The following is a 23,381-nucleotide window of genomic DNA, read 5'->3' on the forward strand; positions in this document are numbered from 1 at the left end:
TACTTCATTATACATTCCACAGGAGAACAAAATAAAACAATAAAGAACTTAAACCGGATTTTGACAAAGGAAAGTGGGGCTTCTCATGGTGAGGGGGGTGGGGGGGTGGCTCGTGGTTTGGGGCCCCTCATGGTTTGGGGGGCCCCTGTGTAGTTGAGCATTTTGTTTGGAAACAAAACCACCACCAGGTTCGATCCATAGTTACACACAGTATGGACAGAAATACACCAGGTGTTGGTAAAACGTTTTCTAATTGATCATGTAATTGTTTAGAAAAATAACACAATGATAACAAGTCAAATGAGATCGGACAGTAAATTCAAACATGAACCTGCAGTACCAACAAAATAAGCTAGGAGGTGTAAAACCTACTGGAACAATACAACCCCTATTTCCGGTAGTTACAAAAATAAGGTTCAGTGAAGGGTGTGGAAATGGGGGCCCTGCAGGGTATTTTAAATAACAAGGGGTCAATTGATGCTAATCTATTGTGATTTATTCCCTACTACAGAGTTCATATCTGTGTTTTTTTATTTTACTGTAGAGTATAACAGTGTAATAGTTTATATTTGCCTTGCAATCTTTTTCCAAAACTAAGAATGTCATTACAGTGATAACTTTAGATTAGGATTGAAATAAATGGAAATATAGAGACTTGAAGTTAAGTGAATTGTAAAGTAAAGTAAAGTGAAGTAGAGTAAAGCAAAGTAAAACAAAGCGAGGTGACGTGACGTGATTGGACATGAATTGAGGTAAAGTAAAATGAATTGACCTCAAACGAACTTGCTTGAATTTGATATCCTTTTACTTTATAAACTCACCGGAAGTGTCTGCCCCCACCCCCCCCCCGCCCCCTGCCCGCACCTCCGGTCGCTTCACATAGGCATTGACAGCGGTGTGACGTCACTCCGGAGCCTAGACCCGCCGGCTCGCTGTCACCGCGGAACAGAGAAGAACCTGTGGGGAGGATCACCGACGAGAAACGGAGGATCACCGACGAGAACCGGAGGATCAGAGACAGAGGAGAACCGGAGAACAATCATAAAACAATCATAGAACAATAACAGAAGAATCATCCGACACCAGAGGAGACCCACAGGGGCACGTGATGACAAGCAGTCAGATCTCTCCGCGTTCACCTCCACCTTCCTCGTAGCCCGCTCCTTTACCTCACGGGACCTCGGGAGCGTCGTAGCGGCTCAGCAGCGGCTCCTCTCCGGCCTCCAGCGCTCCGACACACCGGTGCGAGTGCTAAGTGGCTAAGTGGCTAACTAGCCCGTGAGTAAAGTGAAACCATTCAGGACAGACAGCCTCCCTCATGGCGTTAATCCTGCTCACCAGGTCCCGGGCCCCTCTCATGAAAACGTCCCGGTCTCTGAAGAACGAGTTCCGGAAAGGTAACCGTGAGTTTGTTGTGTTATTGTTTGTTTGTTTGTTTTGATGACATTGAGCTAGCCTAGCTTCGGTGTTGTTAGCATGCGGGGGTGTCACGTTCTCTCCGGTCATCGGCTGTGTTGTTGTTTCCAGGAAGATGGTGACGGTTCCCAGCAGTTAACTGGGTGAAACGGAACCAAACCAGTCCTGTCATTCAGTGTTTTAATCCATAAATCAATAACCAGCCCCCTGTCAATCAATGCTGCTGTGGGTCTGTCCGGGTGTAAGGTCGTCCTCCCGCATGAATCAGCGATTTGAGGGCGTCGCAGTTCCCGATAGGAGCAAAACACGATTTGGGATTCAGGTCATCTGAGGACAGCCATCTTCCCTCCACGCCCCCCCCCCCCTCCTCTCTCCTCCTCTGCTGCAGGATGCTTGTTGCCATGGGAACAGGTTTCCACGTGTTCATTCAGCATCCCAGTCAGACCAGTGGATTTCAAACATGAATGAAGCCCAGGGCTCATGTGCACGTTTCTATTTAATTCATCACAATGTCAAAGTGAAAGTGAACATTGTTGTCATTCAGACCAACACAACAACAGGAAGTGCACGGCGGATTGGGGTTTTCCATGTGCAAATATCAAAAGGGGAGTTTCACTTAACACAACAAAAACAAACATAATACACGAGTCCCTTTCACAAATAAACATATATATATATCTGTGGTTATGGTTGTGGATATGAAAACGTTGTTTAACAGAATAAATAATGCATAGAAGATGCATATTTATGTTTATAGTCTACCTAAAGAATAACGATACATTTTAAATTATACTTCTTTTATATTTGGTGGAATGTTATGTTGTATTTAGATGATATTATTATTATATATATATTATTTTGGTTAAACTTAGATCATGGATTGGATGGTTGGATCATTGCAGTTCCTTTGAGTAACAGTAAATGTAAACTCAACCCTGGTGAATGTTACTCAGGTGCTTGAGTGATGAAGATATGAGATATGAGTTTTTATAAGAGCTGAATATATCTGTCTATCTGTGTGTGTTCATCGTCTGTTTGGACAACGTTGTGAAATCATGAGCCGCGGCACGATGGTGATGCATTGTGGGAACTTTGTATTTCTCCCTTTCAAGCTTCCTCTGATGACATCTTTACTCATTTTTGCTTCACTCAGATTGTTCCATCGATTTATTAATAGTAAAATCTTGATTTTCATGGTTGAGTTAATGGCACTTTAGGATTTTCTATATCAGTCACACTCTAGAATGATCACCCTTAATGGCTGTAATATTAAACCACACTCATTCTATTAGTGTCCACCCTCTTTTAAGAGAAGTGATTTTATTTCTTGTTGAGCTATCTTCCCGCTGGTCTCTGCTCAAACTGATTGTGGGTCCAGAACAACTCAATATCCTGTATTTCCATATCGCTGCATGTTCTTTATTAGCCTTGCACTTTACCTGTTATATCACCGGTGTAGATATGAAGGTGATACGTCTCTTTGCACTTTCGTTGTTTGGTTTCTAGGTGTGTCTTAGCCGCTCAGGGGCCGTGGAGATTAATGTCTCAGATTTCCTTCTCAGGACATGTTTGTATTTGAGTTGGTGCGTTATGGCTGTGCTTCTAAGTGGCTGATTGGCTCATGCCGGGGATTTGTCCGTCAGTCAGACAGTGCTCTTGGCTTTAGGCCCAGATTATCAGACAAATTGCTGTGCTTCCATGTAGAGAGGTCACTGCCTCTTGTTACTCCACCTGAGTAAGACTGGAGTTAATTCTCTCATTACTTATTCAGCTGGAAACAATCATGAATAAACAGAAGCTGTAACATTTAAATGATAATCAGTTAGTGATAATCCCTGCTCTGATCGAGCACAATTCAAAAACCCTTGACTCAGGTTGTGACCCTGACCAGCCACTGCTGCTGGGACTCCTGAACATTGACCACCATGCTAATGGAAGCACAGCAGTTATCAAACAGAGGCTGTAGGTCAGTTGCTGTAAAGATAAGAGCGTTATCCAACACAGCATTAAAGACATACGACTCAAACCTAGTTCCAGAGTTGTATCGGTGTGTGAAGGGGAATCTAGAACAACATATGGAGCAATATGTTTAAACACTGCAGCTTTTACTGGTTCTATGTGGCTGGTGCAGCTGAGTCCTCTGTTGTTTGGACTCAATTCAAACGGAAACAGCTGAAAACGTGAGTCTCAGTTGTCTGCACTAATCGTCAGTATGTCTGAGAGTTGAGTCCCAGGGGAAATGAACCTAAAATTCCACATTACACCCGATACAGCTGGAGATGCGTTATACTTCCTGATCCACATACTCAGAGGGCTCGGCTGTACTCTGTGCTGTTCTGGATCTAACGCTAAGAACTGTGTGTGGTGGGAGGAGTCCAGTTGATAAACCCATTATGCAGCCCTACCTACTCTCCTCTTCTTGTCCTGCCTCCACGTCAGTTAGGTTCAAACACGTGAGCCGACGCTGCTCATAACACAAACTGTAATTCACCTAAGATCCAGTATTTAATTATATGACAGCTTGTTTTGTTTGCAAGGCTGCTGCACTGATGATGAAAAATCTGAGGCTAAAAGGAAAAACTGATCTCAGGAGCACGTACAGGAACTGAGTGTCTCGTTGGTTATTTACTGCTCACAAGGTTAATGATGGGAGTTTTATGAGACTTCCATTTCAGTGTTTTATTGCCACACGGTGCCCTTTGAGCTGTGGGGTCACTCACAAGTAAGCTGTGGTTCAGCAGGGGGTGGGGAGCGTGACCTAGTTCTGACCCTCCATGACCAGACCTGGTTTATTCTGGGTCAAGATTCAGATCAAATCAAGACCATTGTAAAATAACTCGTATTGAATGTTCAGTAAGTTCAAGTTGACTTTTTCTGTCATTTATTCTCGTTAATGACACAAATCCATATTAATTTCACAGAAGTTTTGATCAGAAGTTAGTTTGGTTGATAAAGTACACGCTGTGGTTTCTTGATTTTACTTTAGCTAATTGTTGACTTGTTCTCGAGTGGAAGATGACAAAAATACAAAGGTCCACAGAGAACTGGAAGGGTTGTAGTGACTACAGGTTGTAGTTGGAAGCTTTATTTTTTACTAAAATCAAAAAAAGTTTTAGTTTTGCTTGAATGAGGTTTTATGCATTCCACAATAATCCATGAGCACTTTACCGATTACACAGAAATGAAAGTAATGTCATGTTTACTTTCATTTAAAGTAAAGTCTCTGTCTGTTCAACAACTTACACATGGTAGAAATGTCACACAGATTACTTTCATAATTTTATACATCTGTTCTCGTTTGAAGGGAAACTAATTCTGTTATATCTGTTATTAAAAATATTTCAACAAAACATGCTGACATAATATAATTCGTAGTTCCTCCAAAATGAGAAACCTGAAGTAGCATAACTTTGACTGAAAGTGGTTTGAATATGAAACCAGTACTGAAACCCTGGGTGGGGGGGCGGGGGGTAAATTCCCAGAGGAACCCCAGTGTGTAGATGTGTGTACAGTGCAGGAGAACAGTGCAGGTCAGGGTCAGGTAATCTGCTGTAGTTCCAGGGATTTCTCTCTGTGCTGCAGTGGCTTCTGCCACAAAGGTGACTCTGTTCCAGTAACGTCTGCGTCGTACTGGCCGCCGGCCACAGCCTGACACGTTCGACCAGGCCTTACTGGATTTACTCCAGCCGGCCATGTGAGGACCCGAGGAAGGGTGTGGTTACGTCATCTGCTCTCTAATGATTGGCCTGAAGGGTCTCACCACTCCGCCCTCTCTCTGCATGTGCACACTTCGCCCTGACAGGGGCCTCTGGGGCTTTGGAGCCCCACCGTGGGCCTCACTCAGGGGGGGGGGGTGGGGGTGTTATGGCCACTGAGGCACAGATACTGTCACAGAAACAATACACTGAGTTTATTCTATGGACACGTGCACAACACTTTTTAAACATTAACAAGTTGTAGAAATAACCTGAACTTCCAGAGATTTGCATGTTAAGAAGTGATAAAGCTACAGAATTCATGGAGCCTGAGAAACAGTGAAACATCTTGATCAAGTTCTATTTTATACGACAGCAGCAGGGGCTGAATTCTGTTAACATTATTACATAATCACACAGGGTTATAGTTCGGTCATTGAACTCAGAAATAAAATAACATTAAAGAATCAGACCAGACGAGGCCTTTGGATATCTGCTGCTGTTTGATCTGCTCCTCTACTCATCAACAGCACTTCATGGAATTCATGAATATTCTGTGTGTGCATATGTGATTATATGTGATAATATGTGTGTATATGTGTGTGTACGTGTATCTGTGTGTGTATGTGTAAACTCTTCCTCTGTTAATCTTGTTTCCTTCCTCTCAGGGGCACGACAAGATGGTGTCTGTTTCAGCTGCACAGCCCTCAGACTCTCCAGTCACATGTAAGTCGAAGAATCAAGAGGATTAAACAGAACATTATAAAAACTTAAGTGTAGAACAATTAAACATTTTAAGATGGAAATTCTGTTTCACCGATATTTAAAGATTTGTGGTTTCACAGTGTTTTAATGTTCGTAAGTGGACTCGGTTCAGACCTGATTTTAGGTTTTGAGCGTAAATGTTATTTTATTATCTTTTGACCATTATTTCTGGGATTAGACTTTTGCTAACGTAGCATCATGGAGGCTAACATTATTTTTTGGAAGCCATTTTATGTTCAGTCAAACCCAAATTCACATTTCTATAATCTTAGTCTGACATTTTCCTCTCTGTTGTCCTCACCCTGTTGTTTCCTTAGACTTGATGGGCGACTCGGCAGTTTGACCCCGGTCTCTTCATTCAGTCCTTCCTTCCCTGGGTCAGATGGAAGTGCGGGCCCCTCCCAGAACTTGGACTCACTGCGGCCCTACTGCGCTCTTGTGCCGGGGGCCCCCCCCTCACTACACCCTGCGATCACAACAGGGGCCCAGTGGTCGATAGTGCGGCCGCAGGACATCTCCGGAGTCAGGTGGATACACACATCGAGGAGGAGATGGGACGAGTCCAAGGTGGAGAAGTCACTACGTTCGATAAAGGACAAGAAGAAGATGGAGGAGGGCGGGCCGGTGTACAGCCCCACGCTGGATGCAGAACGTGTGAGGAGGTCGGTCCGCCAGTGGGTCGTGGATGAAGTCAAGCACTACTACCACGGCTTCAGGCTGCTGTGGATCGACACCACCATTGCTGGGAGATTGCTGTGGATGGTGTTGAACGGAAACGTCCTGTCCCGACGCGAGAGGAGACAGGTGAGGCCTCAGGCAGGAAACAAAGAGGAAGTTGTGAAGCTTTTCTCTGGAGATCAAATCTGTTCAGGAGATTTTATTCGGGCAGATACAGAAATGGGAAAACTGACCCATCAGCCACTGGGAAAGGAAAGACGTTATTCCACTATGACTCAGAGTTTACACTGTGCACAACCAGCCTGAGTCAAGACTTCATGAATGACGGATGTGAGTCAGCTCAGACGTCTTGTTCTGTAAGGTTTAATCCACAGCTTCTCAAACCTAAAGGGATCAATTATAGAAACTGGCTGTGTTGACTCACCAGCCTGATTTAAAGCTCTTGAGGTTGATGCTTTTACGTGTGGCCGCTTTGATTAGAAAGGTCCTCGGTTAACTTCGCCCAGTTGGTGTTGCATCGGCTGCACTGGATTACCACATCAACACTTTTAGTAGATGATAGATTTTCCTGAAAAGCTTTGCAGCGACTGATGATGATAGAGCAGCTGTTTGATGAAATACAGAAAAATATGATATGAATTTAACTTGAAATGTGTTGAAATAGTAAAACTAACAATTCCTAATTGAAACCAGATGCAGACTAAACACGGCAGTGAAGTAAACAAGTAGAATAAACATGGGTTCTTGCTCCTAGTTGCCCCTACTTGCTCTGAATTCACGGCCGGCGCTCGTCCCACATTCAGACCCGAGCTGCCTGGACGGGGGGGGGGGGGGGGCCCAGCGCTTGCTGCAGTAATCGGATGCAGGCGCTGGCTCACGTCAGGTGTCGTTTCAGGGCAGGTGAGCAGGTCAGCTGGGGTCACACTTACTTACTGCTGCCCTGTTCCTGTGCCGTACAGGATGGGACAGACTTAGTGGAAGAGATTGGCCAGTTGTAAACGCTCTGCGGCAGGTTGACCGCGCCTCTGCTCTTTTCTGCACAGTGGGAGGAGGTGGAAACACATCGTCCATCTCCATTTACAGTCTGTGCTTCAATGCAAAACCTAAATGACCATAATTAACTTTTGGACTGTGTTTAATTGTTATTCTGATAATTTGCAGAAATTCAGATTCACATTTTGGGACAGATCCAAATAGATATCTGAATCTAGTGAATTTAAATCTTGTTTGAAAATGGGAATGTGCTCTGTGAGTGCCATCATAAATATAACTATATAAATAAATATACATATATATAAATATATATAACTCAAACAAGGAAACGATTTAATTTACTTATTTACGACACATCAAACATGTTCTGTGTGGCTATGCTAAAGAAACAGAGGAAGTTAAGGCTCAGTGCTATGCTAATAGCTGCTGGTCAGTGCTGATGATGACCATGGACTGCCCCCCCCCCCCCTGCATTAAACCCACACCACCGTCCCATCTGCACCTTTTCAAATGCAGCTGACTCCCTTGGAGCGCATGTCCCGAACCCATCTACAGCCCATTCATCGAGCCCCGACTGGCTTTGCCTCCTTAATCCCCCCCTTTCATATTCACTTACAATACCCAGGCCTCCGTTTAAGGCTCCTTCCATTTGAATCTGTCGCCCCCTCCGCCCTGCTTTGATGGTGGAACTCTTGGAGATGATATACATGTCAATGGAACCCCGGACAAAGGCCTTTTCACTCAGGCTGGCCCTAAATCCTTCACCCTACTGGTGCACCGACATGCAGGTGGGAAGGGCCCAGAAAGGAGGACTGGTGCTTTGGCCTTCTCCCCTCAGCGCCGGTCTCTGTGAACGGTTGGTTGGGATTGTGTTGACGGTGAACAAGCCCCAGTCGGACAGCTGTACAATGAAGAAGACCAGTGTCCGCGTGCTCCTTCCACACTCGGAGGATTGTTCAGGTCCACGCTGAACAAACGTGCTTCCTGTTGAAACCACTTTGGTTTTCAGCTCCATACAAATAACACACCGGTGAATTGGGAGGTTTCTACTGCCGGGGGAGTTAAACATGCTGAGTGGGGAAACTGTTATTAGAGGAGCTGATTGTGCCAAGAGACAAAAGTCCAGGCAGCCGTCCTCACAGCTTCCCCTGGGGACACTGCCCCCTGGTGGAGGTATGCACACGCTACAGCCTGCTGGAGACATAAAGGCCCTAAATGTTCAAATCAACCATATTCACTGTTCACAAACACAAGCAGACACTTACTTAGATTGATCTCAAGCTCGTCATGTGTGATCTCGTCCTCATGCCAGTTTTCTGCACTTTCTCCTCAGTTCCTCAGAACGTGTGCAGACGTCTTCAGACTTCTTCCCTTCCTGGTCTTCATCATCGTCCCCTTCATGGAGTTCCTGCTCCCAGTGGCTCTGAAACTCTTCCCCAACATGTTGCCGTCCACATTTGAGACACAGTCGAAGAAGGTAAAGAAACTCAGGCTCAAGATGCATGAGTATATAATATTTGTTTCCTGACAAAATGAATATTACAGTGTCCCCCACACACCGTAGGATCGGTGACACTGTGCATGTGTTCACCGTTAAATAAGAAGATCAAATTACAATCTTTATCCCTCTGGTGAACCTTCACCTGAGATCCTGATGAGGTGATCAGAGCACTGTGTCTCCCTGACAGCAGTTAATCCTAATTACAGCCTGATCCCTGACCTGTTGTTCCACACTCTGAATGTTGGACATGCTCATAATCAATGCAACGTAAATATCCTTAGAATAATCCTTTGTACTGACAACACTGTGAGACATGGTTTCTCACAGTATAGAACATTTGCTAAATTGTTTTCAGGAGGAGAGGTTAAAAAAGGAGCTGAGGGTCAAACTGGAAATGGCCAAGTTCTTGCAGGACACCATCGAGGAGATCGCCCTGAGGAACAAGGCCGCCCAGGGCAACGTGACGGAGGAGTTCTCCACCTTCTTCCAGAAGGTCGGTGTCACTGGTTCAGACCAGAGAGAGAATAGGCTCAGTGCTGCCCCCTGGTAGTGGAAACAGCACAATGTCGCTTGTTGGTTGGTCTGGTGTAGTGTGTATATGCATATATGCTGAATGAAATATAGATAAGTCAAAATGGCTGTAATATGAATGATATATATAAGATTCAGTGATTATGTAGTTTTGAGGATCCTTCCAAATGACTCCTGAATCTGGACAACGACAGTTTAGGTCTTAATTTGAAGATTCTCCTCAGGTGTGATCTACAAGGCTCCACTTTCCTCATCTCTGTAGATCCGTGACTCCGGTGAACGTCCCAGTAACGAGCAGATCATCAAGTTCTCCAAGCTGTTTGAGGACGAGCTGACTCTGGACAACCTGACCCGGCCTCAGCTGGTGGCTCTGTGCCGCCTCCTGGAGCTCCAGTCCATCGGGACCAACAACTTCCTCCGCTTCCAGCTCATCATGAAGCTGAGGAACATCCGTGCAGACGACAAGGTACCAGGCTGTTTCCTCCCTGAACCTCATACGCTTCCTCTGTAAAACCAGAACTGGGTCTGTTTCAATGGAAGTGAATTTAATGAATTTTGAAAAACCCTGTGTGACCTCGGTGCTCTGTCTGTGCAGCTCATAGCCGATGAAGGAGTGGAGAGTCTGAACGTGAACGAGGTGCAGGCGGCCTGTCGCGTCAGAGGGATGAGATCTCTCGGAGTCACAGAAGATCGACTGAGGGAGCAACTCATCCAGGTAACGACAGCGTCCAGAGAAGGAGGATGGGTTTCACAGTCCACAGTTTGTTCTTGGCCAGAAGACATATTTGTAAAAATCGGGTTATTGAGACTTTAACGATGAAGGTGACTTGTGTTTAAAGAGGTTTTATTCATCTGTGGACCCTCATCTCTGTGTTGTTCGAAGTGGTTGGACCTGCACCTGAACCAGCAGATCCCCACCTCTCTGCTGCTGCTGTCTCGAGCCATGTTCCTGCCCGACACGCTGTCTCCTGCCGACCAGCTGAAGACCACGCTGCAGACGCTGCCTGAGATAGTGGTACGTGAACACGACTTCTACTCGTGATGAAGGCAGAGTGTTTCATGTCAGTTTTACAAAGGCCAGAACTCGATGATCTTCTCTCGTTCCCCTCCAGACGAAGGAGGCCCAGCTGAAGGTGGCGGAGATGGAGCTCTCCAAAGTCGACAATAAGACCAAAGTGGAGACGATGCTGCAGGAGGACGCGGTCATACGCCAGGACAACAAGGACCGTGAGATGGAGAGGTTGGCTGACGCTGCAGAGAAGGCTGCCAGGGTAATGACGCCTCATGTAATTTATTTCCTGGATTAAAGCCTCTGGAGCTCGTCTGTGTTATCGTACAGATCATACGACTTCCACATTTTCTTTATTCGTCCCCGTTGTTCTTTGTTTTCCTGATGAGTTGCTCCGTCACTCTCTTGTGCTGCAGGGGGAGCTGGAGATGGAAACAGAGCGGAGCAGGGCAGAGGCGGCCATGTCCAAGGCTGACAAGGCCGCTCACTCAGAGATCCTGAGGGACACAGCGCCGGTCATAGAGGGACTCAAGGTAACATCTCCACACGGACTGTTAGGGATTGTCAAACACTGGACATGTTTTTTAAATTTCACACAACATTTAGCAGCTATTTAAAAGTTAAATCTCATGTATTCCGGTAAAATTCTAATTTACTTTTGTGTCAGCATTTAAAAATAATGACTAAAGCAACAGACACTGATTAAACACACATACACAGAAATTTTCGTGAAATTAGACAAAATAACACAAGAAAAATTAATATAAGTAAATATAAAGTGTTTATTTGATATTTTGGGGATTTCAAATAATCTGTATTTCATGTTAAAGTGCGATTTACAGACACAGGAAGTCAAATTCTCCCTGATAATAAACCAGGTAGACAAATGAAGGTCAGATGAGCCTCACAGACGCCCTCAGCCCGTTTCCCCACTGACTGTCAACTCTGTCTCTTTGTGTAATTTAATTAATTTATTTATCTCTCCGTCACTTCTCTGTCTTCCGTACTGCCCAGTTTGAACAGTGGCAGACTTTCCTGTGCTTCCAGGTCAGGTTTAATGTTGTCTCCTCCCAAGTGACCCTCACGTCAACACCAGTTTGTCCCTTCAAACCCAGTTACCCCCGTCTTCCTCTGAGCAGACACAGATGTGGGTTAAACAGCACTTTTTGTTGGCCCTTTACGATAACTGTTTGATCTCACGTTCAGAAGGAGTGAAAACTGAATGAAAGGGTTTGAACCAGAAATACAAGCTTTAAGCACGAGATGGGGACGTCAGCCAGAGGACAGTTGTCTTTGGAAAGCAGAGCAGGAGAAAATGAGGCGAGGGCCGACCACAAATGTTCATATTCATCTTTCTGGGTTCTGAAGTGGATGGAAAAACCGAGAAGGTAAATTACAGAACAGAAAACCTACAGATCCCAGATCAGTTAAACCTACTGGGATCAGATCTTTGTAATTTATACCTAAAATACAACTTCTGTCTTTCTTCAATGACGACACGCCAGGGTCAGATTTGTTTGTGTTACAGTACAGCTCACTCCTATGGTTACACAAATACTAAACATGACTTGTGACCTCTGTTCGACCCACATCTGTATGGACTCTTCTGATCCTTGTCTTTCCTCCCAGCGAGCGATACTGACCCAGGCCCCCCCCCCCCCCGTCTAACAACCTTTGTAGCTCCACAGAGTTCCTTCCATGTTGTTGGGTCATGGGGAGTTTCCCACTTTCCTCTCCAACCTTCCTCCTTTTTTCCGTTCTGTGTGTTTAGGTTGTTCTCATGTGGGTTTGTATGAAACCAACATGTGGCTCTTGTTAAGAGAACACGCATTGGGACCTATTTCTATGTAACTGGGTTGTGTAGTGTAAAGATAAACATGAACATAAGCCTCTGTGTTTATCGTTGTCTTCATCTTTTATCTTTCTAACAATTTAAATCTAAGTGGTGGATTAATCTAATATTTGGGATTGTGTGTTCATCTTTCAGGACGAGGAGATCACCAAAGAGGAGATTGACATGTTGGGCGACGCCTGCTCCAAGCTGAAGGAGCAGAGGAGGCTGTTGACTCTGGAGAAAGAGGAGCTGGAGGAGCTGAAGGACGACGTCCAGGAATACAACGAGGTGCCTTCTTCTCACTGGAGTTACTGTAGAGACGAGCTTTACATTCAAATCAAAGGTTTCTCTTCAGCTGGTCTCAGAGCAGCAGCAGGCAGGACACGACGTGTAGCTTCTGCAGTTGAAGGATCAGGGTTATTGTTTACAGCTCATTGAAGATGGTAGGGGTGAGGAAGTTGTTGGTCGGCGCCTCACACATGTTTAGCTCCTTATTTTCATCTTGATTTGCATCCCCTGTTTCTCGTCCATCTAATCTTAGCTACGTGATCCCCACATTCCACTCGGGCCGTGGCAGGAAAAGTTCTGTGAAAGTTCTGCATCTCATCTGTGTTCTCCTTGTTCTCCAGGATCTGGAGGAAATAAAGATGGAGCTCTTCAAGAGCGGCCAGGAGAAGACGGTGGAGGAGTCCAAGGCGAGCCAGCGTCTGGGGAAGAGAGTGAACCGGATGATCGGCCGCATCGACCACATCATCCTGGAGCTGGAGAAGGACAAGGTCATCCTGGACGGACGGGTGCACAGCGGAAGCACCCCACCTGTTGGGTAAGAGCTGAACTGCAGCTGAAGCACACTGTAGGGATGGCAGCGAGAAACCTGAGCAGATTCCTTTGATCTCCACAACCTGAGGCGTTTCGATTGGTTCACACTTCAAAGGAATAGTTCATGATTGTTCGATATTCTTTCTCAGTGTGAGATAAGAAGATCAATGTGTGTGAGTTCTCCAATGAACTCCTATGACGTCACATCCATAAATAACTTTATATTTTACACTTTAACCACAAACTTCAACATAAATAACTGTTTATGATGAAGAAAATACAGAAGCAGCCAAATGTAACGAATTTTAATTAAGAAAATAAAACTTTACATTTCTACAGTTATACAGTTAATAAGCTCAAATATCTGCAAACAGATCCAGATACAGAAAGACAGTACATCAGTCAGGCTCTTTAATATTTAATAAACATATCTCTCTCTCTCTAATATATTTGATAAGATCATCATCAGTCTCATTATCTCACATTGGGAAAGAAAACCATTTCCCTCGATGATGAGCTGATCCTTTCAGAAAGAAGCTCTGCTGTGTCTCATGGCTTTTGCATCATTTCACCAGCGATGGTGTTTGTGTCTGTGTTAACGTCCGTCCTGAGAGATCCAATCACACGTGTCTAACTTCCTCTGTTCCAACCTGGCGTCAGAATGTGCCTCCTGTGATTGGATCTCACTTCATGACCCGTCACGTGTGTTCCTGAAGAATACTGTAGTTTTTAACCAATCTGCATTAACAGATGATTGAGGGCTGGGAGGATCGATGTGTGTAACTTCAAAAGCTTAGAACATGTTGATATGTGTCGGTCAGTGTTGTTGTTGTGGCTGCGGCTGTAAATAGATCAATGATTGGTCTTTGAGAAGTGCAGCAGGTCAGAGGGCGTAAGCTGAGTCGACCTTTCACACGACCTGGGACGGATAAACCACAGAACATGATCACATGACCTCCTCTGGATGTGAGGGGTCAGATCTCTGCACTTAGAGCTGACCACTAGTGATCGGATCTCTCAGGACGGATGTTCACACCAGGTCTGAACAGAGTGAATGATGGAACAGCGGCTGTTTGATGGAGCGGACAGAGCGTTTTGTAGCTTCTCTCCAAACGTTGCCTGTGCATCATTTTCTCTGCTTGACAAAAAAAACTGTTTATCTTTAAATAGAGAATTTGATTCTGTGCTTTTCAGTCTTTTATATATGTTCTTGTATCAATCCTCCTTTCATCATCTGTTGTCATCCTCCTCATCATTACCTTCACTGTAAAATGGTGGTGGAGATAAAACAAGGAACAAAAAGGTTTCCCAGAAAAAAAAAACGAAAAAATCAAAAAAGATAATTGTTTAAGTTTAAAACCAAATCCTAATTAATTTGACATTCTACAGATTATCCTTTGCCACAAGGTAAGAGTTTGTGGTGAACCACCATTCGCTTGCTTCCCATGTGCTGACCATGTAATAAGGTGATTGGCCATCAGCTGCTGGAATCACTGCTTATCCATATCTTCCATTTCTCCTCCCTACATCAAGGGGCTGCCCACAGTTCATATCCCGCAATGAATAACATCACCTTGAATAGAAGTAGCTGCTTGATTTGATTTATTGACAATGCATTAACACCTGTGACCCTCTTTGAGCTCAAAGTCTAATGAGCTCTGTGTAAATTCAGATTTATAAATGCAACCATAACACAAAGTGATTCTTGCTATTTTAAGCTCATACCTGCTTTTAATACAACATACATGTTTAAAACAATAAATATGTATCAGCTTTGAAAACAAATCAGTGAAATAAAAAGTGTGCTGCTCTGAGTTTCAGCCTGATTTTACCGTTTGGCCTAAATTGAACCTGTTGTGAATTTACAAATCAGTTTGATTGGTGTGATCTGGGAACCTCGAGTGCAGCATGTTGACCTCCGACCTCTCCACCGCATTTTACGTCCGGTGGAATCTTTTAACCGTTTCCTGTATGCAGTCTGTTCTACACCCTCAGGGAGAACCTCATCAGCATCGACGAGCTCATCAACATCATGCGGCAGATCCAGAACATCCCGGAGCACAAGCTGCAGAGCATCGCCGAGGCGCTGGACGACAACAAGGACGGGAAGATCGACATCGACGACGTCATCAAAGTAGGTCGAGTGTCCACGAGGCTTTACTGGTGACCTCGTGCTGGCATTTATCACCCAGTGACCGTCTGTGGTAAATCTGGATTATCTGAAATGTCAGGATCTGTATTTAAAATCTCTCCCGGCAGAAATCAACAACACTCGTCTCTGGACTGCTTTGCTTTTACCTTGAAAGAGACTATGTTAATATTAGTGTTATTATTAGAATTGTATTTTATTTAAAACATGTAGATATTGGGTAATGTATTCACTGATTATTCCTGATTTAATTGGAACTTAATAATATTTATTTTATGCTTAACCTGTAAAAGTATAGTTTTTTAGCACATGAAATATTTTCATGTTTAAATAAAATGATTAACACAAATCTTAAAGCAAGACAATTAAACTTTTATCATCATGAACTTGCAACAGCATTATTTCTCTATAAGAAAACCAGTTGATTGCTCAGACACCATCTTCAGTCTTATTGAAATAATAAGTCGTTACTGAATTCCCTTTGTCTTTCCTCTCCTCAGGTGGTGGAGCTGATTGACAAGGAGGACATCGACATCTCCACCTCGCAGGTGACCGACATCATGGCGATGCTGCAGAAGGAGGACAAGCTGGTGGAGAAGGAAAAGGCCAAAGAGAAGGTGGAGAAGGAGCAAGCAGCCACGCGCAACAACTAATTTCAGTTTCCACAAAAGAGAGACTTGTGAAATGTGCTGTTGAGAAGAGTGGGAGAGATCCCTGGTCAAACCCTGGACACCAGGTGGATCTGGACCAGTCGAGTGAAGGAGTCACAAGGTAACAGCTGACTTCTCAAAAGGTCTTTCACCGTAAATTGAGCTCCTAGGAAAATGTCTAAAAATGTAAAAAGAAGGCGTTTTAAATTTATGAACCGAGGGAACAGAATGATGTGACACCACAGTAGTTCTCCTAACATTAAAGGAAGGACATTATGAAAAGTCATTTATATATATATATTGTAATATAAAGATATTAGCTGATACTTCGATATTGGAATATTTTACTCTCTAAAACCGGCCCCAGAAACACTTTAATATATGAACTAAACTTTGTGGTGAACCGTCTTGCCTTTCATTTCACTCATGTCATCAGCACAGAGAAATGAGATGAGCTCATTTCTAAAGTTTGCACAGAAGAAAAATCATTGTTGTCATTCCACTCAGTTTATTCCCTTATTGATTTTGTTTATCCATCATAATCCCGTGATGTCACCTGTTGTTGTTTTCTCTGAATTGTACTGGACGGGCAGATTGTTGCTGGATATAAGACGTTTGAATGGTGGCTGCAACCAAAGACCTCTTTAGATACGTCATCCAAATATATTAAAGTTCATTCACAAACATCAAATTATAGCTAGTAAGTTAAAGTAATCAAAATAAAACATGCTAATTATTATTAATTTTAAGTCTGAGTATTAGTATTAGCTGGAGGTTTCATCATTCCCCTCCAAAATAAAGTGTTTAAGTTTTGTCTTCAAAAGCCAAGGACTGAAGTTAGAAACAACCACATCAATAATACAAAATGACTGTACTGTAATTTATTTTGAAGTTGTACTTATGACCTGATGATATTTTGTCTGAGCTCTTCGAGTTTAGTCTTGTGTTCGACCTTTAGCTCTTTAAAATGACAAAGTTAAACTGTGGCACATAAAAGAATCAGATTTGGATTATTCCTAAGAAATCCACGAAACAAGAGGAGACGGTTTTTATGATGAGATGGAAACATCGGTACTCGTGGGTCAGACCACTCACACACACACACATCTCATCACACACATCTCAGCTACACAACTGGAAGGATCGGTGACTGCATCTTGCACAGTTGTGATGCTTTTGTGGTAAAAGAGAGACACACAACGACCTGCTGAAGTAGCCGCAGCTGCAGTCGTTGTCTCCTGGACCATATCACGTGTCACCAACACAACAAACCAAATATCGGTGGTTCGATGCCGCGGCTCGTAGAGTTTCATGTTTTTCCAGACACTAGTTGTGAGTTGTTTGGTGTTCGTCTGCTCGGAGCGTGAACGCGTCTTCGTGTGACTGTTGTTAAATTCGAGTATTCGTCAAAGTGACCTTCTCTTGACACAGATATTAAGGATTATAATCTGCTGTATGTGTATTTTTTTTTTAGCTTTGATTCTCTTTAATCTTGATGTAATCTAGTATTTTGGTTTGAAGACGACTGGATGAATTGATTTCTAGGAACACGACGACTCCGCTCTTGTGTTGTTGTTTTTTGCACCGTGGTCATGAATGTGTGTCGAGTGGAGACAGGTTTTCCTCCGGAGGAAGATTTCAGATCATATTTGATTCGGCTGCTCTGCGTTAAATTGATTTCCTCGACTGGGTTCACACCAAAAACAGCTCGAATCTCAATCATCGAGTTTTTCCAGATCTAATTTCAACTGATCCTCGTTTTGAGTAGATTTCCAGTTGTAATGGTTCAAGAACCTCTGATCGTTTTCAGGTGCACAGCTGAACTGTGGTTTATAAAGGTGAACCAGTAGTGAGGAAGATGCTGTTTATCTTGCTGGCTGCAGTCTGAGGGTCGGTTCACCTTTATCTGCTGAATTGAATCGGCTGTTCCTGAGTTTAATGGTCCTGGCCAGCGCTCTGTTATTCCTCCACAGTTACTAGAGCTCAGGTGTAAACATGGCTGACAGAGTGGTACACGAGAGATAACGACCCGCCGCTTAATCTGTTCCCGGAATCCACCGTGATGATGAAGAGCTTGTTCATCCTCCATCAGACACTGTCCCGGCTCCGACAGGGCGACCAGTCAGACTGATGGGCGCAGGGTAAACACTCGCCCCCTACATGGGCCACAGCCAGCGCCACTGGAGGGTTGTGTTTGGATTGGAGCTGCCGCGGCGGGACATGCCATCTTCTCCGCTGCGTAAATCAACCGCCAGTGTAAACACACGTCGGGGGAGCGTTGTGACAACTTCTCGATTACACTCGGCAGAGGGGGGGGGGGGTATTCGTGTCCGTCTGACAGGTCGCGCTCAGGGGAAGCTTCGTGCAAACGAGCAGCACTGCCACTGTTTGTTGGCGTGGCGGGGAGGGTCAAAGGTCAGGAGGAGGAGAAGTGGCACGTAACAGGATAACTAAGTGCTCAGGGCTGTCGGTGAAGAAGAGTTTGAGATGAACTGGATGCATCAGCGTTCTTTAAGCTGCTTTGTGGGACAATCAAATAAATATATGCATTCAAATAATCTTGTGTAATTTAACGTGTGTGGCGGCAGAAGAAACAGTTGTTCTTCTCATGACAGTTTTCCAGAGTCTCATTCGACTACAAACAAATGAGTTGATGAGTTAAGATGTTTAAATCTCCTTCGAACCCGTTGAGTCACCTGATCCTGATTCCTTCAGAGGAAAGTCAGTCGGCACCGATTGAGTAATTGTTTTAACATGATTGGAAATATATATTTTTAATTCCAGAAAGCCAGAACTCCCCAATAATTATTTTTATATTTTCTCAGAATGTAAATATGCAGTTATAGATTATTTCAGCTGCACAGTTGGTGATTTTCAGTCCTTTTCCCCCGAGATTCTACCAGGATATGATTATTAAATATGAATAAATCCAAATGCATTCAAGAAATCATCGAAGGGAAAGATCTCATTTTGAAATAAATATGCAACAAGCCAGAAACTGATTAAAGACAAAAAGAAAGGTTTGATTAAATCTCTCAGAAACGTCTCAACCTGATTGTGCTGCAGTGAGGAGTCGAGTTCCCGGGCTCACCACTGGGGGCAGTGTTGCACTGTGTATTTAGAGCTGCTGCTGTCTTTAAAAAGGAGAGGAGAAGAGGATGGAGCATTTAGACAGTGAGATTAAATCATGTTCTAGTCCAGCAGGAGGACGAGTGTTGATTCCAGCTCACTGTCTGTATGTTGCCACTTGGTAGATGCACTATTTGATTTATTTTTGATACGTGGGGGAGTTGTGTGTTGAATCGACGACAACAAACCGTCCTCAAAGATTCCTGTCGACTTGTGGAGCTTGTTGGAGCTTGTGCACTAGAAGAACAAAATATTTAAAGCAATAAGTTGTATATGCATCGTTTTCTGAGTTTCCTTTCTGTCCTTTTGAGTCAGGAGAATTGAATTTGTCAAATTATATATTGTAATACATAAATGAAAAGCCTGCTGTGGGCGTGGAAGTGGAAAACAAAGCTCAGAGGGTTTCTTGTTCTGCTTCTCGTCTCGGTATCAGGTACACATTCTGCTGATTTGGGAGCTGACGTGCTTGTAGTTGATTGTATGGACTTTTATTTTCTCGAGGACTGATGAACCCACTTTTTTCCCTTTTTAAAAACTTTGCACTCGTCCTTTTTATCCCACAGAGAAAATGCTTTAGTTTTGAGGAATATCTGAAAAGAGGAGGCGTGTCGTTGCAGTTGAGGATCTGAGGAGTTAAATCAGAACCACCGAGTTTCTCTCGGGTTCAAAATAACTTGAAACTGAAAATTCAAATCGTTGTAGAAAGAAAAACCGATGAACAAAGACGTGAGACATTTAACTGAATCTTAAATAAAAGTGCAGCCGCCATCATTTCACAGGAAAGCTGTGTTCAGACCAGAGACTGTAGATAGAGATGGACGACCCGTCTCCACCCCCTTTCCACTATCGCGAAATGAAGCCACAATAACTCGGATTCGAACTCGAGCTTCTAACAAACATCAGTGTGATGAGAACAAACTTGACTAACAGAACATGTGCCTATTGTTTGGTCCATGTCCCATCCACTCACATGGAGGAGGTGGCCATCGAGCTGCTCTGGCTTCACTTCTGGGGGAGTTGTCGTATCGTCCATCTTTACTCTCAGTCTGTGATTCAGACAGAAAGCTAAAGATGATTCTGTCTGAATCGTTGTCTGAGGAATTGTCAGCGTAGAAATGTAAAAGTTTGTTTGTGTGATATTAAAACTTCAAATTGATCAAATAACAAAACGATTTCCTAAATCAGGAGAAAATCTCTCAGTTTGAAAAGGTGACGCGACTTGTTGCAGTTTAATCTCTTCACTGTTCAAAAATGTTCAAAAATATGAAAAATAATAGTCATTGACTTAATATTAGATTTATTCTATTGGGAGTTTTTTTTTGTTTTGAGATAATTGTCGTGTTATTTATTTATTTATTTTTAATCAGATTTTGCAAAGTTTTGAGCAGCTGCACAGGAAACAACAGGAACTGGATTTAATCTCAGTTTGAACTTGAATCTCATCTTTTTTCTTTTGTGTTCATGTAACGAGAAAAAAACATTTACAAAAATTAATCCTACGTGTTGAATAAAAAAAACGATTGATCCTGAGTTTCTTTGGTTTGGTTTTTGTTCTGTTCCACCATCGCTCATCATGTGTGTCGTCACACACAACCTCAGAGGCTGTGTGTTTGTGTGTGTGTGTGTGTTTGTGTGTGTCTTCCTCTGTTATTTCTGTTATTTCTCACCCTCTCCCTGATCCCTCAGTCCTCTTGGGCTTCACCACTTCATGTTTCCTGGGATTAATTCCTGGATTCTTGATGAAAAGAATCCCGTTATGTTTAGAGGAGTGATATCTGTGAGTGTGTTGAGCTGTTGGATTGTTTATTGATTGTTGTTTCCTGTACACAAGCCTCACGGGGCAAAAACAAATCAAAACTTTCGAAGCGTTTCAGTCAGTTGGTCGTTTGATGTTTCAGCAGTTTCCCAAGGACGACAACATTTTCTCATAAACATGAAGAAAAATGAAAATCCACATGAGAATTGAACGTGTTCCTCAGTAAGTTTGATAGAACTTGTTTCAGTCGTTTTTGCTTTAAAGCAAAATGCAACTTTAAAAATAAAAGTCCTCAGCTGAAGGTTTAACCGAGAGCGACAGGAGATGTTCCCCCAGCCACCAGCAGAGGATTTAAAGTGAAGAACCTGAACCGGTGTAAAGCTGCCGGCTGCAACAGTCGGTTAAATGTTTGTTCCCCGGCTTCTCGCTCTCATCAGTCACCGCGTCTCCGCCGGGATCCACGAGGTCTTCACACGTCGCCGGGCTCATCACGCAGGTGTCAGCCGTTTGTCTGGAAGGCCTGTCACGATGGTGAAGTGTGACTGTGGCCTCGAACACCGATCCCAGGAAGTGTGTGAAGTGTGTGAAGTGTGTGTGCTTCAGGGAGCTGTGAGCTGTGTTTGATGTTTGCTGATGAGGAGGTGATGATTACAGCAGGAAGATAAAAGGATGAGAGCGGCTTCGTGATGATAACCGTTTTACGTGCAGTTGCTTTTTCTTTTAAAGTTTTTACACATCGCTCTGTGAGGTCGGAGGTCAGAGGTCAGGTGTCGTCTGATTCCATCACCGTGGTTTACTAACGTGAGAAATCTGAGGTTATCCCCAGAAACTGAATTAATGAAGCTGATTTTATATGAATGATATTTGCAGAGATTTGGGGTTAAAGGCTCTAAAGTATTTTCAGAATGTGGAAGAAACTTTTTTTAAGGCAGCACATCAAAGGAGGAGGCTGACGGCTGAAAATGGAATTTCAGAAAAGTGAAATGTTTGTATTTGTAAATACTACACTGAGAGGTACTATTGTATTTCAAGTTAAATCTATGTGTCTTAATGGGAATCAAACCATTCAGTGACCTCCCTCGTCCCCGGTGGATGAGCGGCAGCGTCGGAACAGACGAGTCCTAGTGTTTGAGACAGAGGCTGAAAAGAGGAGCTGCAGCAAAGGACAGTTTTTGGAAAGTGAACATTTTATATTCATAACACGAATTAAACTTATCAACCTGAATATGTCTCATTTAAAAGCTCTTTCTGTTTGAAAGCATCTGTTTTGTTTCCCCCCTCATCTGTCATCTCCTCATAAATCATAAATATCAAAGATTCACAACTAATTAAACAAACGTTTTCTAAACTTTGAAATATTGAATAGTCCTCTCGACTCACTGAGGTTTCGTCTTAAAGAAAAATCCTTAGAAATCAAATAAGATGACGATTTGCTCACGATGGTGAAACTGAAGTCTTTAAACTAATCTGGTCAAAAAGAAGAAAGTGTTAAATGATAAGGAGCTGATCAGCAGATGGATCATTTCGTTCCTTATTTCTATATAAACTGTACAGGCCTCTGTTTAAAGTCCATGTTTAGTGTAAATAGGTTCAGCAGCTCACTCTGTGTCTCGTGTTCAGATTGTTTAGCTTCGCTGACTCTGCATGAAGTAGTGACACAAACAGTCGTGTGTAGAGATGCATGTCACTTCACAGTGTAACCGTCACTATATGAAAACCTGTGTAATGCTCTGTACACACACACACACACACACACAGACACACACACACCTCTTCAAGTTAAAATAAAAGCACAAACAGAAACCCAGGACGTGACTTGGCTCCAAACAGATGAGCTTTTATTTCCTCATCACTGCTGCTTCCTGCTGATCGGTGACTTCTCCTCTGGAGCTTCAGTGTCTCTCTCACATTCATGTTCTGTAAAAACATCATCGATGCCTGAGGATCATCTGAACTCTGGATCTACACAGATGTCCTTTGTCAAAGCTGCTGTTTCTCTTTAAACACACTAATTGGTTTAATAGTTGGTAAATGTGGTGTCTGTTCTCTTTAACGCTTATTTCTCATTTTCTGTTTTGAACAGGAAGTACATTATTTGTGTGCATTGACGGGGAAATGTTCAGATTTGACCAGAAAGTCACCCATTTTCCCAACTGTAAGTTCCCCCACATTTAAAACTAATGTCTTGTTAAACACTTTTTTGATCTGTCTGTTTCCGGCTTTAACATTTTTCAATAATAAATTTAATACTTTTTTAGTACTTTCATTTGAGAGTATCCAGAGGCTGCTGCAGTGAAAACATCCTGACAGACAGGTTCTACAGAGGATTTAATTTAAATTATTTAAAAACCAGATGTCTTAAAACATCCATGTGATGCTGGATGGACAGAATCTGTACATTTGTAATGTTTCCTTTAACAACATCAACCCTTAATTACACCATGAGGGCTTCAACA

The 23,381-nt window shown here is 43.3% G+C and overlaps 1 protein-coding gene across 4 annotated transcripts; it reads left to right on the forward strand.

Moving 5' to 3' along the window:
- Window positions 1-891: 891 nt before the first annotated feature.
- On the forward strand, window positions 892-20,699 carry letm1 (leucine zipper-EF-hand containing transmembrane protein 1). 4 transcript variants are annotated; one of them, XM_062396579.1, is made up of 15 exons: window positions 892-1,397; window positions 5,780-5,837; window positions 6,194-6,680; window positions 8,881-9,024; window positions 9,404-9,541; window positions 9,842-10,045; window positions 10,175-10,294; window positions 10,463-10,594; window positions 10,692-10,850; window positions 11,005-11,121; window positions 12,576-12,710; window positions 13,052-13,245; window positions 14,631-14,648; window positions 15,219-15,375; window positions 15,891-20,699. In XM_062396579.1, the coding sequence occupies exons 1-15, from the start codon at window positions 1,319-1,321 to the stop codon at window positions 16,041-16,043; spliced, it is 2,295 nt and encodes a 764-aa protein (XP_062252563.1). In that variant the 5' UTR covers window positions 892-1,318; the 3' UTR covers window positions 16,044-20,699. The 4 variants fall into 4 exon arrangements, with proteins under 4 accessions (XP_062252563.1, XP_062252567.1, XP_062252566.1 ...); XM_062396583.1 differs by having other exon boundaries at window positions 15,237-15,375; XM_062396582.1 differs by lacking the exon at window positions 14,631-14,648.
- The last annotated feature ends 2,682 nt before the right edge of the window (window positions 20,700-23,381 follow it).

This window comes from Platichthys flesus, chromosome 10, assembly GCF_949316205.1.
Source record: "Platichthys flesus chromosome 10, fPlaFle2.1, whole genome shotgun sequence".
Classification (NCBI taxonomy): Eukaryota; Metazoa; Chordata; class Actinopteri; order Pleuronectiformes; family Pleuronectidae; genus Platichthys; species Platichthys flesus.